Source organism: Knufia obscura, assembly GCF_036327395.1.
Source record: "Knufia obscura strain CCFEE 5817 isolate CBS 148926 chromosome Unknown scaffold_1, whole genome shotgun sequence".
NCBI classification, from domain to species: domain Eukaryota; kingdom Fungi; phylum Ascomycota; class Eurotiomycetes; order Chaetothyriales; family Trichomeriaceae; genus Knufia; species Knufia obscura.
Genome location: NW_027042687.1, coordinates 3,033,379 through 3,051,375, shown reverse-complemented (window position 1 = coordinate 3,051,375; position 17,997 = coordinate 3,033,379). Strand labels below are relative to the sequence as shown.

Sequence of the window (17,997 nt, the reverse complement as noted above, 5' to 3'; positions counted from 1 at the left end):
GGATGCGTCTGCAGAATGCTAGGACATTTGTTTCTCGTGTGTACACCACGGCAAAGATAGTGCCAGCCTCATATTCGCTGCATGGAATAGATATGGAACGATTGCCCGTTCTCAGCTCATCCTAAGCAAATTGCTTGCCTGGGTTCACCCACAATACTGCTACTCCATAGAAGACAGGTGGAATTACGCGGAGAGAAGCCGAGGATGGGTAACACAGAATTTTGTCCGTGAACTCGGCAAAGAATATCATTGTTTGTTCATGGGCGAGCAAGCTCGCTGTGTGCTGTCCATGTTACACTGCCCTCAAGCGCCTGTGGTCTGTCTATGTATAGGTGTACAGATGAAAAAGCACTCGCTTCCACATGTAGCCTCCTTTTCTCCCGAAATCAACCATAAACCCGGCCCATGAACGCCACAGTGAATGTTTTCTCGTTCACACGTCTTGATCCCATTCAAAACAACGTAGCGTGAGCATGCTAAGCCCATCCATCCTCAGGCACAGTGTTGTGACGCCTATTCGTTGGTAACCTTCTGGCAGCTCCCTGCTGCTGTGTCGCGGTATGTATCTCAACATTTCTATTGCGACTACTGGCAGTAGTCCTGCCTCCTCCGCTTTCACTTTGCGCGTTTTCTTTACCTCGTCTTGGCTCGGTGGGTGGCGTGAAAAACTGCTCCCTGCCACTCTCCTTGTAGCCACCATCAATGGATTCTCGTGTCGACTGTCTCGATAACCTGTGGGCTCCTGACTGACGTGGCAGACGACTGCGGCTAACTGTCATGTCACTGATAGACGTTGAGCTAGTGTGTGCTCTAGCTAGGCTCGGTAGTGCCGGCGAGCTCTCGCGGACATATGTTGTTGAGCCATCCCGGCTGACTGGACGGATACCGCTTGCGCCATTGGCGTAATTTATACCGTTGCGCTGCCGGCGAGGTGTTTGCGTTACTCGGTCAGAGCCATCGAAGTAGTTGATGGATGGTCTCGAAAGCTGTGGTGATGTAGGCATGATTGCTCGTTCCATTAGATGTGGTGGAGTTGTGCTGGAGCTTTGTCGCCGAATCATGTTAGGTCTGCGGCCGTTCCTGCTCGGATTGTTGATGTTGGCCCGAGGATCGCTGTAGTTTGAGATACTGTCCATCTCCTCGCACGAATTAATCAGTTCTCTTGCCATGCTCTTGACCAGCAGAGATGGATCTGAGAACTGAAGATCGCTGACAATATCGTAGACGCCATGCTGGTCGAGAAGGAAGGAACCACTCTCCGTTGCATCCCGGATACTGCTGATGATATGAAGGAGATTGAGTCTGATTGCTGGCTTGCTATGATGTAGCTTCTGACCAATGCTCTCGAACAACTCTGGGCTCGAAGCCATTTGTCCTGCCAGTGGTGGTGAGAGACGCAGCAGTTTCTTCAATGGCTCCAGCAAGTTCTCGAACGATGCTGATTTGCTTGTCGTCAATGCTTTCACCACAGCTTTCGTGAAGTTATGGTTGTCCAGTAGCTGATCTTGTACTCGAGCTGTCTCTTCTTGCAGCCAGACAAATATTGAGTCGAGTGCCGTACCTTGCCAATATGTGTCGGACAGCAATGAGACGTAGAAAGCGAGACCTTTGTTCGACCATAGCTCTCTTCGAGCCGCTTTGCCGGCCTGCACCATATCGCACAAGATCGGCAGAGCAAATTGTCGCACAGGAGTCTTGTCTTGCTTAGCAATGTTGACCAAGACTGGGATAATGCCAGCCAGAGCTGCATCCTCCTGCCTCCTCTTCGATACACGGCACAAGTTGTAGACTGTTCCAAGGATCTGATTTGACAATTCTCGGAAGTGTGGTGACTTCAAGTTATCGCTTAGCAATTCGACCAGGACATCAATGGCATTCGAGTTCGACAGAGTCTCCCATCTCGCTTCCAGCATCGACAGATTCTTGATGAATTTCAGCATTGTAATCTGATGCGTCGATGACATCTTTTTCAGGTTCTTGAGCAGCCTGTGCAGTACGGTCCTGTCAGCTACCTTCTCTTTGACATAGTTCTCCGCCTGCGAGAAGATGAAGAAGATGCTAGCTATTCTGCCTTCACAAAGCTCCGCGAGTTCTCTTTGCTCGCCTGAATCTGCCGGCTCGTTTAGTACCCGAACGAGCACCAGTGATAATGGGTCGAGGACAGAATTCCGTGACAAGATTCGACAGAAGTCGTTCCGGGGAGTTGAGCCTTGTAGCTCAAAAACGCTCCAGATACCATTGACACCGATGAGAACGAGCTCGCGATCGTCATCGTAGTCATCTTCCAGAAAATCGACCAGCGTATTCAATCCTCCAGCACTAACAAACATCTGAAGGATGAGTGTCGAGGTCTGATACATTTGCCGAACAAAGGCAGCAGCTTCAAGTCGAATCTCCCTCGGAAATTGCTTGGAGGCGAATGTAAGAATTTTGGGTATACCACCGACGAAACAAAGATTTTCTTGGACATCTTCATCCCCATAGATTATGGTGTTGATGATCCTGAGCAGATTCAGTACAATGTCAAATCTCAGGCTCGTACAGTCTTCCAATATCTCAAGCATAGGCAACAGACCGTGGGCACTGACAATGACGCTTTTCGTCTCGGAGAAGTGCTCGAAGCAGTTGATGAGCTCATCTGAAATTTGGTAGAGCGCATCTTCTTCGTCTCCAGCGATTTTGAGCTGACCAACCAGAACTTCAACCTCATTTCGCATCCGTGCATGTTTGTCACGAGCTATGTTGGATTCTAGGTCACCTTCCGGCAGACCTTCTTCGAGCTGTGCAAATGGGTCGTCTTCTTCTCCATCATCCCCAAGCCACGACTGACTCGATACTTTTGAGTTCAAGGTCAAGAAGGGATCCGACTCTGAGGATGCATCTTTTTCGACAGGAGTTTGCGTGTTGTGCGGCTGACCAAAGACATCCGAGAAGTCCTCGTCGTCTTCATTTTCTGCAAATTTCTGTATTTCGGCTGAAGATCTTGTTCTTCTCATTGGACCTCTACTGCGACTCTGCTTAGGTCGCCGAGCGGTACCTGCACCATTTGCGAGCTTCATGCTCTGCATCAAATCTGTCACACTCGGAGAGTCCAACACTTTTGAGGGCGCATCCTGCTGTGTTCGCAAAGCGCTCAGTTTAGTGTCTATTTCAGATTCATTGTCCTCGATAATATCCGAAAAGTCCTCGATGGAGTTCTCTCGGTATACGGTCTTCGGCTTGGCCTGGGTTGGTGACTTCGCACCTGTTATTTTGGACCTTGAGGTTCCTGCTGGCGCCGCACGCGTTGACGTGGGTAGTGATGCCTTACGGGCGGTTTGTACAGGATTCGGCTTCGTTTTTGGCGCTTCCGATTTGTGCCTGGTGTGCTTATGGACCTGTTTCGTTGCTTTCGGCGCTAGCTTGACCGTTTTGGCAGTATCATTTTCCGGGATACGCTGCAATGGCTTTACTGTCGCCACATTCTCGTCATGCCTTTCCACCTGCTGCGTCAAAGACGAATCCAAGGAGGCAAAGGCTTTCAATCGTTCCGATGAGAGCATACCGCCAAAGTTGTCCACCGGCTTCAGATGCGACATGTGTAGTGCATCTGGAGAGATAGCCGTGGCAAAGTCATTGTCCCAATTATCGCTATCATCATCGTCTTGGGAACGGAATTTGTCTGCCGCAACTTTCGACCTCACATTCAATGGTGCTTGCTTGGTTGGTGATTTGAGTGGCCTAAGGATGTCTCGCGCACCAGGTACAGGGCTATCCGAAGATGATGTGGTTGAGTTTTTCCGTATAGTATGGCCAGGCGGTGAATCCTTCAATGCCTCATTCCATTGCTGGACACTCTTGACCGCTTCTTGGTAATCTGTTGCTTTCTTTGCTACCTCTTCGTCGGATCTTCTAGCGTTGAGTATCCAGGGATGTTTCAGTAACTTTCGGGCAGAAACACGAAGATTGGGGTCTTTCTGGAAACATTGCATCAAGAAGTCTATCACTACAGGCGAGGCGCCTTGAGGGAGTGGTGGATGATCGTCATTGACGATTCGGAAGAGCGCAGGCATTGGCTGAAGGTTGTAATAAGGGGGTCGTCCGTCTAGCAATTCTATTACAGTGCAGCCCAGACTCCAGATGTCTGACGCCGTGGTAGCCCCAGTCAATTCGATTACTTCTGGAGCCATCCAGTATGGCGTACCGACCACGCTTGATTCAGTCAGACCAGTAGTTCGGCTAGCAACACCAAAGTCAGCCAGCTTGACCAGTCCGTTCTTTGTGCTTAAGATATTGGCTCCCTTGATATCCCTATGGATGACACCTTGATCGTGCAAATACAGCAGACCATGCAGAGCTTGTGACATGTACAGGGCGACAAGATTCTCCGGAAACCGGCCGAAGTTCTTGGATATTGAATGTAGCGAGCCGTTCTCGCAGTACTCCAGTATGATGTTCAATGTTTCTGGTGTTTTGACAAAACCCTGGTATTTGACAATGTTTGGATGGTCCAGATTCTTCAGCAAGTCTATCTCCAGCATAATCACCCTAAGTTCACTCTTCGGTAGATCTGCCAGCTTGATTTGTTTGACGGCGACGGTCTCGCCAGTGCCCCAGTTGAGTGCTCGATAGACGGAGCCAAAGGCACCCTTGCCCAGACAATCGCCCAGTTGGAAGTCCTTGAGTTCTGCCACATCTTGGGCTTTTGGCTTCTCTTCTCTTTTGGTAGGACTGCCTGGCACTTTCGATGTCTTCGCGCGTGCTGGTGTTGGGTCTTGGAGTCGGGCAGGAGGGGCATCTGCCACGGTATCGGCGGTTCGGACAGGCATCGTGGAGGGGAATTAAGTCGGAAGACAGAGGTTGATCAGCAAGGTTTTGGTTTTCTCATTGTACCACTCTGCCCCTACAACCCTTCACCTCAGTCACGATCTAGCCGAAGAGACTCAGAACGATGCTCTGGACGATGTCGTTAAGTAATGCTTGTCGCTCTTAAGCACCGATCGGTCACACGTCGAGTTGTCAGATACTTTCTGGGACGGCCGCTTGTTGAGGTAACTTTCTGCCTCTTACAGTAACAGCTGCAAGCTCTTGGGTATAATTGAAGGATGGATGTCGGGTGCTTGATGTCAAACTAAATTGTGTACCTATTCGGGTTAAGTTGCATTGGAGCATTGCAGATTATGGGGCCGATCTCAAGCGAGCCTCGGGGCCTGCATATGACGGAGGAGGCGCCAAGAAAACCTGTGATACTCGAGGATAGGTAGTACTCTTCGCTACGTCTACAGTTCCTACGAGCGTAAGCATCCAGACGGCGTCGAAGGCTCCTACAACTATCTATCACCTTGCTTTCATCCTTCCATTTCACCGCGATCAACAGACGTGGTTCTCGATATGCACGACCAGCTAGCGTTGCATCTCCTTCAGAGTCCTTACCAGCTGCATTGAAGGCGTCCACCTACGCTCTTGGAACCAAGAAATCCCTGGACATGTGGACAGCCCACAACATTGCTCGGGCAAAGCTCTTTACGCAGGTGGTGGAGTCACTCTGTGTCACTTTGTCTCTGGTATGGGCAGGTTGGTCCTGTCAAAAACCTGGACCACCCTCCGTACACGAGAATCTCGACAACAGCATCTAAGGTCATGGAGGAGGCTACCGAATTCAAAAGCTACAACGCTGTCGACAGATCTTGTCGGTGAATTCATAGTGGCGATAGCGAGTACACTTTAGAGCAATTTGCTCAGCACACCAAACAACCGCGACTCTTCTTTTATGAGGAGATCGGAAGAGGCTACCAATCGCACACAGAAGGAAACCCGACCTTAAAACCTAGGAGACGACGATTGGAACTTTCGACTCCTGAGAAACTGAGTGCTCTCATGAAGATGATCGCCATTACTAATGCACCCTAGACGTTTCGGAATGTCTTTCTCGTCTCATAAATGCTTTCATATAATGACAGTGCTTCGGTTGCTCGAGGAACTAACGGAAGGACCGGTAGTGGTATTGATCAGAAGGGGGAAATGCAGGCTCGGGAGTGAGGCAGCAGTTGACTAGTTCTGAAAGGTGGAACCTCAGTGAAGCTCTGGGAGCGCAATGAACGTGAATGGTACGGTACAGGACTGCCGGTTCTGTTGGGGCTCCGTCTTAAAGTGACCGAGCCAGACACCCGAAGTTGTTGTGGACGACGGGCAACATATGAACAACGACCAGTGCCGAGTCAAACATTATTTCTTTGGCCAACAATGCTGTAGCTGTTTCAGCTAAATACAAAGTGACTGCTTTCCTGGATATGAGCCAGGATCCAGAATCCGTATCGGACAGGCAACAAACAGAAGGCAAGTTTCACGAACGCGTTGTCCCAAACGCGTTCCGCACGCGATTTAGAGTCGATGCGTGCCATTTCCCGACGTGATATAATTGGTGCAAGTCTTTTAGGTGAAAAAATGCGTGAGGCTGGTCACGCTCTCGGAAGGCCAAGCTGAAGCAAAATCAGGGCTCCGGCCGGTTGGCCCTTCCTCAGCTGCGCAAACTTGAGCCCTTCAACTTCACGCCTCGTTACCCGGGGTCTGTCGCGACCACACAATCTCCCCTCTTTTGTACTATTATGTCCATATTTGCATGATCGCATCTCCTCTCCGCCGTTCCGGTATACATTCTTCAACATAAGGCGACAATTTAGCTATTGTTCGTCATGGGTCTACCGTAAGTCAGGTCTTCTCAGCGCCTTTTCCTCGCCACGGATCTGGCGCGTATGCCTGGTCTCCACCACGAATAAACAGAAGTCACAATCCTAATAAATGCGCATGCAGATTCTACCGCAACCCCGATGATGTCGACGCTGAAAATGCAGCCGCCAAACTCGACCGTGCAGCTGCACAAAGACGATCTGCTATCCGACGAGAACCCTCGATTCGGCCTGGGCGCGAGCATTCATCCTCAAGTGGTCTTACAAACATAATCCGAAATCGTCATGATCTATCCACACGACAAGCTCGGATACGAGCGAACTATGAAAGGCAGGAAGCTGATGCGCAAATCGCAATTCTTGAGGCGGAGCTGGAACGTTTGCGACGACAGCGGCTGAGGACTAGCAGTCGGATCCAAGAAGAGCGAGCGCAAAGGCGACTCGAGCGACAGATCGAGAACGACCTAAACAGTGGCCCTCCTTCACCAGTTCCCAATGATGTATATCTTACCACAAACGAGAACGAGCTCACACCGCATGACTCTGGTACTGCCGATCAAATTCTTCTTCCGCGACCAACAAGAGAATCCAATCTTCGCTTCGAAGTGGCCGCCGATACCACACGTCCAACATCGCCTCAACAGCAGACATCTTTTATGCCTAGTCCACCTCACTCATCAACCGACGCCTCCAGGAATCGGCCTGTCGACGGCCCACTAGATACTTGGGAGACAACTCCACCTCTCACCCAGGACTTCGCGCCCGCACGTGCTGCTCGAGCAGCCCGAGGCGGATCTAGGAGTCCTACAGTCGCGACGCACGAAGTCGCTAGGGCCGCTACTGAGAACGATAGACATGGTCTTGAGACACCACCTCCGGAGTCATGGGAAAACTCGTATCCGCCTCTTCGTCGTGTGCCTCACATGTCGCCGAGACCTCTACCACGGACCACGGTTGACGGGCTAGGCGACCGGCATCGCAGTCCCAGTCCACTATCAGAAACACCTGCACCTGAAGAGGAGAACTGGAACACTCTGTTGACCGGCTTAGATCATAGTGACTCTGCACCCAGCACATCAACCTCTTTCGCATCAATGACTGATCTTTTGAGCGCTTCCCGCTCATCGTCACACCGATCCTCAAACACTCAACTTACATCAACCAGTTTTGGAGAGATAGGGACATCGACCGATGATACATGCGACCTTCCTCCGGGTATCACAGAGGATGACGTTCGACGGATCCGAGATCGACATCAACGGACTGCCGGGCATGTTACTGCGCCTCGTTCACGTATACCAGAGTCGATCCGCAGCGGTGCTGGAAACGGGGCGAACTCCCCGCAAGATTCTCCGATGTCAATTCTACTTCACGAGGCTAGAGAGGCTAGAGCGTCGAGGGAACGTCAACGGGGAGATGAGCTCCTTATGTTGCAGGCTATCGCTGAGAGACAGCAAAGTCACGAGCAAGTGCCCGATGAATGGTGGGCATTAGCTGGACTGCCTCCCGGACTTGCGCGGCAACAGAACGATTCATGAGATGATGTACTAGCTTGCGCAGTAAGGTCGTGAAGACGGTGCAAGCTAGATTGTATGATAGTATGAGTTGTTGGGATATGTCGACAACCTGGGTTCTTGACTTCGAAGATGCATACGATGGTGTTTTGGAGTAACCGGGTCAAAGCCTCGTGCACACGGCAGGCATGAGAAACAGAGGCAATTCACTGACGGAAAAGTTCATGCATGGGACGGAACTTAAATTGTCGATGCCGTTTGGGCATCACTACCTTGATGGTAAGGCGCAGCAGCCTGCTTGGGCGTAAAGAAATGCAATGATCATTTCGAGCCTTTTAGATGCTTTGTCCTCAAGATGCCTTCTGAACGTGACTGCACCAGTTTTAGTAGAAAAGAGGAGAAGTGTACTCCGAAGTACATTACAACTCGAGGGATATGAGTACATATGGGGTGTGGATTCTAACTGTGTTCAGCCCACGCCGCCTTCGCTGGGGAATAGAACGACGCTTCTTGCACGAGCTGACCGTTCAACTTCCGGACATAGATGCTGGGTGTATTTGACCGCTTTACCTGCCCAAAGTTATGCTTGAAGGCGGCTGCCTTGCTTGTCCGGGAGTTGAGTGCTCTGGCCCTGAATGGTGCGTAAGTGTGCCGCATAGAGTACTCTGTTGACCCAAAGTCATGGCCTTCTCCGTTCAACGTGGCGTTTGTTATTGTTACAGGCTACGCCTTCCTTGCCGCATAGAATGATGCTATCATTTGCCTTGGTAGCTACCTTAGGGTGGATGGACAACTTGCTGGCAATGCTCGTGCCCAACAGCCGAGCTAAGCGCGGAGAAACAAGATGCTCTGTACTTTGTCCGGACGCTCCAGACCTCGAGCAGATATCAGCCCTATTTTGCCTTCTCTTGCAACTTGTTCTCGCCACTACATTCTCCTCGATTCACAGCAGTGACATTCCAGCACGCCACATTCTTTGTCGTGTTTCAGGTCGTGTTTTGAAGGATTCAGCCATGCCGTCATTGGCCAAGCACGACCCTCGGAGAATTCAGACCTTGCCGCCTGAAGTGTTCCACATGCACGAAAATGAAGACGGACTTTGACCCTCATCTGAAAGTCACTTCAGCGTGGTGCCATGCATCCACAGCGGGTTGGACCGCTGCGAGCAGATGCAATTCGTCTTTGAGGAGATGTCGGTAAGTTTGAAAATGGAGAAAAGGGGAGACTGTATGAGCGGTGAGAACAGCAATTCTGTGCCCTGCTTCGCTGCTTTCGAGTGGCCGCCAGATGAGCCTATCAGACCCTATGACGAGCATAGCCGGTCCTCAATCGGGTCGGGTTAGCTTGCATGAAGGCGTGCATCGTGCATGAGAAGCTGTTTATCGCGTTGTTGACACTCAGTCGAAATTTTCAGGCTCGGATACTCCTTCAAGACATCTGGTATGCAAGTTTATGAACGTCCAGACGCAAGACGTTGCTGTCGACATTCAAATGTTGTCTGTGCTTCATTACAGAAATATTTGTGTATCTGCGAAAATGCAACTGGCCGCCCTGATAGGCGCTTGATCTGCAAGGAGGCAGGAGCATACCCGTCCCCACCCACACCAATTGGGTCGCGAAGGACGTGGTAGCGAGTGGTCGAGTTGCCGGGTGCCAACCACACTGGCGTTCGGCTTTCTGCACCTCTCAAGCAAGCTCTCTTGCCATTGCACCATACGAATCCTCGTGATCACGGAGAGCTGCAAGTGACAAGGTCGTTGTCGCTACCTCCTATTACTGTCAACTTACCATCCTGCCTTATACCACTCTTTCAGCGAGTTCCTGCGGTATCTTGTTGTCCGGAGAAGATCGATCAAATGATATCGCACGGATTTTCGAGTCGAAGTACCATTAGCAACAATGGCCACCACATGCGTTGCACAGCCGGGCAGAGACGCCAGAGAGAGCGTGTATTGTCGACCAAGGATCCTGAAGTCGACGACTGGCTGGGCTGAAAGAGTGCAATTTCAGTCTTCAACATCCGAGGTGCGAATCGCAGGCACTTATCATGTTGGAGGAAGGCGCGATGCGGTGCACACCGCCAACTCAATTCCCCCAACTAGACCACCACCAACCACCCTGGTATGCATAACGCCTTTCTAACTTTCACCTTCATGGCTAGAACCCCTCTTACCGCCCTGCATATTGTCCAATTCATTACCTTGGCCCTGCTCGAGCTCGACTTGCGCTACTGCACTTCTGAACCATAACTGCCTACTAACATATCTCCATCCAGAACATACACAATTATCCCGACACATACCAACGAGTGTCCGTGCTGGTCGCGGATCTTCTGCAATCTATTGCCCAATCTCCCTCGGCATATGGGAGCTCACCACCGGCATGCAGTGACGATGAACTGCCTACAGCGTACTCCGACGACGAGCCTGTAGCACGCGCATACATCACATCACACTCGACTGCACCCTGCATCGACACACGCAGGAAGAGGTCGTCGGACTCGACCTCCCGCACCAGTATGGACTTCAATGTTGACTTCGGAAGCTCATCCGGCTTCAAGTCCCATGCAAAGAAGAAGAAAGCCGCCGCAGCAGCCAAGTTCGACCCATGGGCTGACAACAACGAGGAGAAGAAGGACGACGCCGGCGCTAATGGTGCAGGTGGTGATGGCGGGAATGGTGGCGCTGACGGTGGCGACGCCAGCGGCGCCGGTGGTGGAGGAGATGACAACAATGGCGGCGGCAACGATGACGACGATGACTGGGGCTTCAGCACAGGTAAGAAGAACAAGAAGAAGAGCAAGAAGAAGCAAGAGGAAGAGGAGGAGGAAGAGCGAAAGCGGAAAGAGGAGGAAGAGGCTGCAGCTGCAGCTACGGGCAACGCAGATCCCTTGAGCTGGGCTGACGATACGAACGGTGAGGCTGCTAACGAAGATTGGACTATGTCGTGGGGTGGACCAAAGAAGAAGGACAAGAAGAAGAAGGTAAGCCATGAACCCTCACAGCTCTCAGCCGTGAACAAAACCACTGACTGTCTAGGGCGATGCACCTCCTGCTGTTCCCGATGCACCACCTGCGACGGACGCTTTTCAAGATATCGATCTCGATGGCAGTGCTCCAAAACTCGACTTCAGCTTCGATGGTATGGGTGACACAAAGAAGAGCCAGAGTGGTGGTGGTGGCTTTGGTAATTGGGGCAAGTCTTGGGATTTTGATGCCGTTGGCAAGACGGAAGAGAAGAAAGAGGAGGCTTCTGACTTTGGCAGCAACAACCCCTGGGGCTTCGGTGGTTCAAAGACAAAGAAGAAGACGACGGCTATGTCCAATTTCGACTTTGGCGACTTCGGTACCTCCAACAACAATGACGATCTCAATTTCGGTGCAGGTGAGGATGTTGGCGACACGAAGGCCGCTGATGATGCATGGGGTTTTGGAAGCACCGGCAAGAAGGACAAGAAGAAGAAAGGTGCCATCGAAGAGATAACAGAAGACCCGCCGGCAGAGCCAGAAGAGAAAGAAGAAGACAATTGGGGCGGCTGGGGTGGTGCAAAGAAGACTACGAAGAGCAAGAAGAAGAACGCTTTCGACGATGCCTTCGCTGGCACAACCGAGACTGACACTGCTGCAGAGCCATCCTTCGATTGGGGCTTTGGCAAGGACAAGACTGAGGATAAACCAGCGGCCAAGGAGGAAGAAGGCGACGACTGGATGTCAGGTGCATGGGGTGCTACCGGGAAAAAGAAAAACAAGAAGAAGACCGAAGATCTGACAGCATCCATCGACTTGACCTCGAACGCTGATGCCAAGACCACAGCCAGTGACCCGCCTGCTGATGATGGTTGGGGATTTTCGACTGGAAAGAAAGACAAGAAGAAAGGCAAGAAAGGCTTCCTTGACGATGAACCACCACCTCCTCCAGAAGTTCCCGAGCCGCCACCAGCAGCTGAACCTGAATTTAAGGAATCTCTTGTTGCCTGGGATTTCGGTCTCAACACTAAGGACAAAAAAAAGAAGCAAAAACAAATGCAGCTTGAAGGAAGCTGGGCCGATCGTGTCACTCAGGAGATGGTTGATGCAGCGGAAGCCGAAGCGGCAGCGGCAGCAGTAGAACCAGAACCTATTCCAGACCCAGAGCCAGCCCTGGACCAAGAACCGGAATTTGAACCTGTGCCACCTCCACCTCTACTTGAGGAGAAGGTGGCCTGGGATCACGGTTTGACGGCCAAGGATAAACGCAAAAAGCAGAAAGAAATGACGTTAGCCGGCACCTGGGATAGTCGGGTAACCCAAGAAGACATCGATGCAGAAAAAGCGGCTGCAGAAGCAGCGGCTGCCGCTGTGATAGTCGACCCGGAGCCAGAAGCAGTGGTGGTTGTAGGCGAGGCTGAAGCGGACTCTACTCCTTTAGAAGAGCTGGAGCCCTGGGACTATATGCTTACGTCCAAGGAGAAAAAGAAAAAGGAGAAGGAACTGCGTGCAAATGGCGGATGGGATGACCGACTAACGCAAGACAAAATCAATCAGATGATTTATGATCGCGACAATGCAGCAGTAGCGCCAGAGGAAGAAGCTGCTCCAGAGCCAGAACCTGAGCCGATACCTGAGCCCGAGCCCGAAATTGTTATTGAAGCTGAACCTGCAATTCCACTCGAGGATCTGGTGCCATGGGACCACGGGCTGACAGGCGTGAAGAAGCGGAAGAAGGAAAAGGATATGCGGATGGACGGAACATGGGATGATCGCCTCACGCAAGACAAAATAAATCAGATGTTTGCAGATCGCGACGCCGCCGCTGCAGCGGCTGCGCCAGCGGATGAACCTGAGCCCATACCCGAACCTGAGCCAGAGCCAGAACCAGAACAAGTGGCAGCGCCCGAAGCACCGGTAGAGTCTCTCGAGGAGCTCGAACGGCAAGTGCCATGGGACCACAACCTCAGTACCAAAGACAAGAAGAAAAAGCAGAAACAAATGCAACTGGAAGGCACCTGGGACAGCCGTCTGACACAAGAAATCATTGACGACAAGATTGCTGCTGCAAGGGCTGTTGCTGAAGCAAATGTCGAACCTGAACCGGAACTAATTCCAGATCCTGAGCCAGAACCAGCTCCTGTGGTTGAAGAGAGATTTCCATGGGACCATGGCCTATCCAAAGTCGAGAAGAAAAGGAAGGAAAAGTCGATGAAGGCTGATGGCACTTGGGAGGACAGATTAACTCAAGAAAAAATCGATGAGGAAGCTTTCGCAGCTGCAACCGCCGCCGCCGAACCTGAGCCTGAGCCTGAGCCCGAACCCGAATCAGTTCTTGAGGAACCAGCTCCGGAACCCGAGCCCGAGCTACGTGTGCCTTGGGACTTCGGTCTGTCTACGAAGGACAAGAAGAAAAGAGAGAAGTCGATGAAACTCGATGGCAGTTGGGACAATCGATTGACTCAAGAGCAGATTGACGACGAAGAGGCTGCAAAAACTGCTGCTGTGGTGGAGCCTGAGCCCGAGCCTGAAATAATCCTTGATGAACCAGTGCCAGAACCCGAGCCTGAGCCACGTGTGCCCTGGGACTTCGGTCTGTCTACGAAGGATAAGAAAAAGAAAGAAAAGTCGATGAAACTCGATGGCAGCTGGGACAACCGAGTAACGCAAGAGCAGATTGACGAAGACGAGGCTGCCAAAGCTGCTGCCGTGGCGGAGCCTGAACCCGAGCCTATACCAGAACCAGAACCTGTGGCTGAGGAGCCTGTCGATAATAGCTGGGGCTTTGGCGGATGGGGTGCATCGAAGACCAAATCCAAGAAAAAGTCCCTGCTTGACCCTGAGCCTGAGAAGACTGAAGAAAAAGCAGACGACGGCTGGGGTGGTGGGTGGGGCTTTGGTCTGGGTAAGGACAAGAAGAAGAAGGCTACAACTCCTGTCGTCGAAGAGCCAGAGCCTATTCCCGAGCCAGAACCCGAGCCAGACCAAGAAGAGAAGGTGGATGACATCTGGAGCTTCGGTGCAACCACAAAAGACAAGAAGAAAAAGGACAAAAGTGCAAAGAAGAGCGACCTTTTCGATCATCCTGCGGAAGACCCTGTCCCTGAACCGCCACCAGCGCCTGCTGCTGACGGTGACATGTGGGCGTCTTTCTCCAAACCAGAAAAGAAGACCACAAAGAAAGGCAAGAAAGGTGTAGAGGAACTTCCACCACCTGCGCCAACGCCACCCGCACTCGGGCTGACGCCTGAGCCAGAAATGGAGCCCGAAGCATTACCATCAGTCGATGATTTCAGCTGGGGTGGCCTGGACACTGGTAGGAAGTCCAACAAATCACTGACGGAAGAAGCGCCTGCAAAGAAGAGCTCGAGCAGTATGTGGGGCTTCGGCTCCAGCAGTTCGACTGCCAAGACCAAGAAGGAGAAGGAGAAAGAGGCGAAGGCAAAGAAAGAGGAGGAAGAACGCTTACAACGCGAGGCTGAGGAGGCCGAAGCTGCTGAAGCTGCCAAAGCTGCCGAAGCTGCCGAAGCCGAAGCTGAAGCAGAGCGCCTGGCCGCCGAAGAAGCCGCTAAGCCTAGCAAGAAGACCAAGGGTGGAAAATTGACGAAGACATCGTCAAAGAGCGATGAAAAGAAGAAGAGCGACGATTTGCTCGACTTGCTCGATGAGCCCGTACCCACTCCTGCTTCATCCTCTTCGAAGCTCAAGAAAATTTCTACGCGAGGTAGCGACAGAAAGCTCGAAGAGCTGCCTGAGGAAGAAGACAAGCCCCAGACTGACTATTTCGGCTTCTGGGGTGGTAGTTCAAAGAAGACAGCTGGCAAGAAGAGCACGGACGACAAAAAGGAAATTAAGACATCTGCTCTGACCAATGAGGAGGATGCGCTACTGGCCGAGCTAAACGAAGATGAGATTCAAGCAATCCTCGACGACGCTCCAGCACCCTCTTCCCCTAAGCTCACGAAGAACATGAGCAATGGCAAGACCAAGGCGAAATCCTCCATTGCTGATCGACTCAAAGCATTTGAGCCCAAAGAAGATGCCGGAAAGAAGTCGAAGTCCACTAGCGCTGCGCTGATAATCGAGGAGGCGGAAGCGGAGGCAGAAACCGCGCTAACCCCAAAAGAGGCCAAGAAGGCAGCCAAAGGTAAAACATCAGCCAAATCATCCAAGTCTAAGGTCGACCAGCCACCTTCACCACCACCTGCTGAAGAACAAAAGCGTTCGAAAGACTCTATTCCTGGAGGGTTTCCGGGAGCATTTGGCGACGACGACGATCTGCTCGCTGACGAACCACTCGTACCTGAGCCTGAGCCCGAGCCTGCTAGCGCGAAAGCCAAGAAAAGCAGCAAAGTCGAAAAGAAATCGAGCAAAGCGGCCAGCAGCAAGAAGAAGACACTCGCTTTCGAAGACCCCGTCGAAACTGTTGCCGAGCCTGAGCCATTTACTGACGACATCGATCTCCTTGGCGAACCAGCGAAATTGCCAACGCCTCCGCCAGAAGACGGAAAGAAGTCGAAGAAGGAGCGACCACGCGTGGAGAGGTCTGCCACGACATCTTGGGGATTCTGGGGCGCTTCTGCTCCAACTCCCAAGAAGCCTGTGCGATCGAGAACAGCTGACGATATATCTCCACCTGTCGCCAAGAAGGCCAAATCTCCTCCAGCTCTCACTCGGTCAAAGTCTACCAAATCATCGAAGAGCAAGGCAGCGGAAGAGGTCAGAGACGAGAAATCTTCCAAAACATCTGGCTCTGACAAGGAAGGAAGCGGAAAGACAAGTGATAGACCTAAGCCATCACGCGGTATGAGCTTGACCAGCTTCATGATGGGCAGTGCTCCACCTTCTGCCATGCGCAACGGCGGTGCTCTAAAGAGGTCTAACACGACGGGTTCACGATCATCCTCGAGGCGGCAATCTATGGTTGACAGTGGTTTGCTTTCGCCGCCACCTGAGGATGAGAATCCCATAACTTCCAAGGCAGCCAAGTTGATGGGATTCGCTAGCGGTACGCCTAAACGTCGGTCTTCCACGAAGCAGAAGAGCAAGGCCTATGTCGATCCCTATCCAATCGATGACGATGACATGGTCATGATCAATGCTACCGACAAAGAGGCCAGAACACCCAGATCGAAGCCCAAGAACAAGATTGTCACCTCAACTCAGCGAAGCTCTACGAAACCCCGCAGTAAAACGATCTCAGGTGACGAGGATGTTGTCATGGTCGACTCGCCTCTTGGGATGGACTCTGCAAATGAAGACTTCGAGAGACCACAACTTCAACGAAGCAATACCGGCAGAAAGTCCTTTTTCGGCAGTTTCTTTGGGAGTGGCTCGCGGACTCCAGCCGAGAACCCACGATCAACTCCAGCTACAGACAACGAAGACACTGCGCCGCCACCACCTAGGTCCCGAGGCACTTCTCGCAGACATTCTCGCGTCATGAGCCCAGCTGATGGATTCACGACAGATGCGCCTGCTGAGACAGATGCGGATGTTGCAGCCAGAGAAGCTAAGCGCAGAGCGAAACGAGCTGCAGCGAAGCAAGCTGAAGAGGACGAGAGACTTGCGCGAGAGCAGCGCCGGCGCGAAAGACGTGAACGCGAGAAGGCAGATCTTGAGGCAAGAAGGGAACGAGCCCGTGAACAGGCTAGAAAGGACAGAGAAGCTGAAGAGCAGCGCAAGGGGGAAAGGCGTGCACGAAGGCGCGAAAAGAGGAAGCCGAGCGCGCTCGTCTTGCGCAAGAAGAAGCTGGGTTTGAGGCTGCCGCGGAAAGACGAAAAGAGGAGAGACGGCGTCTTCGAGAGCAACTTGAGGCTGAGGCGGCTGTTAATCCGCTCACAAAGGATGATCGTCGTCGCACGTACGCTGGTGAAGAGGAGACGAGGACACGACGAAAAGGTGACCGCACCAAATCACGCACCAAGGAGTCTTCTGGCAGACGATCGACTGCACTAATGGCTGAGTACCACGAGTCTAGGTCTGGCAGTGGCAGAGGCATCAAGCCGCCTGAGAACAAGACCAGCTCATGGATTGACTCTCAGAAAGACGAGCCCCCAGAATTACCGCCCGTGGAACCGACAGTACTCGATGAAAGTGGACAAGTCCCACGTCCAGTCGATGACGCAGAATCTGGCTCTCGGAGACGTCGCAAGGACAAGTACGCTGGCATGACGGAAGACGAGATTGCCATGGCACGTGCAAAGCGACGCGAGCGGAAGATTATCGAGAAAGAGAAGAGCACGAGCGGCGGCAGCGACGAGAAGATGCAAAAGAGATCGTCTAAGCGTCACAGCAAGATCGTTGAAGACGATTTCTATGCCAATAACGATCCTGTTCGGACCTTCGATGGCCGCCCTCAGCAGACCAAGAGAAGCAGTTTCCTTGGGAAGTTCTTCTAGTGCAAGGGCTTGACTGTGACGGGTCATCTCCTTTAGCTCGCTGGCCGAGCTTGAAGCCCACAACTACTTGGGAGGCAGCAATTCATGACTTACGACTTCTTGAGCGATTTAGCGATGCATTGGGATGGGGTACAGCACATAGCGGTTGGTGCAGAGCATAACAATAATTTCGAGGACGGCAGGTCACACCAAATGTACAGCATACCGCGACATCTACATACAGCACCGTCACTGGGTACAGTGGATAATCTACTGCCTTGTACATGGATGGCAGGATTTCTGGTCTACTGTCAATGCAGGAAGCACTAATTGGATCTTCTCGTCTTGGATGACTGTGGTACTAGTATTTATTGGACGCGACGTTTGCCCAGGATTGTTACAGTTTCTGAAGCTGAATACACCGGCGAGGGTGCTTTGAAGGAGCATGTTGGGATTTGTGCTCCTTCGTGGA

General features: G+C 52.0%; 3 protein-coding genes across 3 annotated transcripts; 2 read left to right on the top strand and 1 right to left on the bottom strand.

The window, feature by feature from the left end:
• Positions 1-476: 476 nt before the first annotated feature.
• CDC15 (Protein kinase of the Mitotic Exit Network) lies at positions 477-4,808 on the bottom strand (the record flags this gene model as incomplete). The annotated part of the gene is made up of 1 exon (XM_064869591.1): positions 477-4,808. The coding sequence occupies one exon, from the start codon at positions 4,806-4,808 to the stop codon at positions 477-479; it is 4,332 nt and encodes a 1,443-aa protein (XP_064735088.1).
• Positions 4,809-6,671: 1,863 nt separating this feature from the next.
• PMZ80_001143 (uncharacterized protein) lies at positions 6,672-8,203 on the top strand (the record flags this gene model as incomplete). Its single annotated transcript, XM_064869590.1, has 2 exons — positions 6,672-6,682; positions 6,790-8,203. 2 exons carry the CDS (start codon positions 6,672-6,674, stop codon positions 8,201-8,203), a joined length of 1,425 nt encoding a protein of 474 aa, XP_064735087.1.
• A 1,875-nt stretch (positions 8,204-10,078) lies between these two features.
• Positions 10,079-17,546, top strand: PMZ80_001142 (uncharacterized protein; the record flags this gene model as incomplete). Its single annotated transcript, XM_064869589.1, has 4 exons — positions 10,079-10,300; positions 10,455-11,162; positions 11,218-17,016; positions 17,073-17,546. The coding sequence occupies 4 exons, from the start codon at positions 10,079-10,081 to the stop codon at positions 17,544-17,546; spliced, it is 7,203 nt and encodes a 2,400-aa protein (XP_064735086.1).
• Between the last annotated feature and the right edge of the window lie 451 nt (positions 17,547-17,997).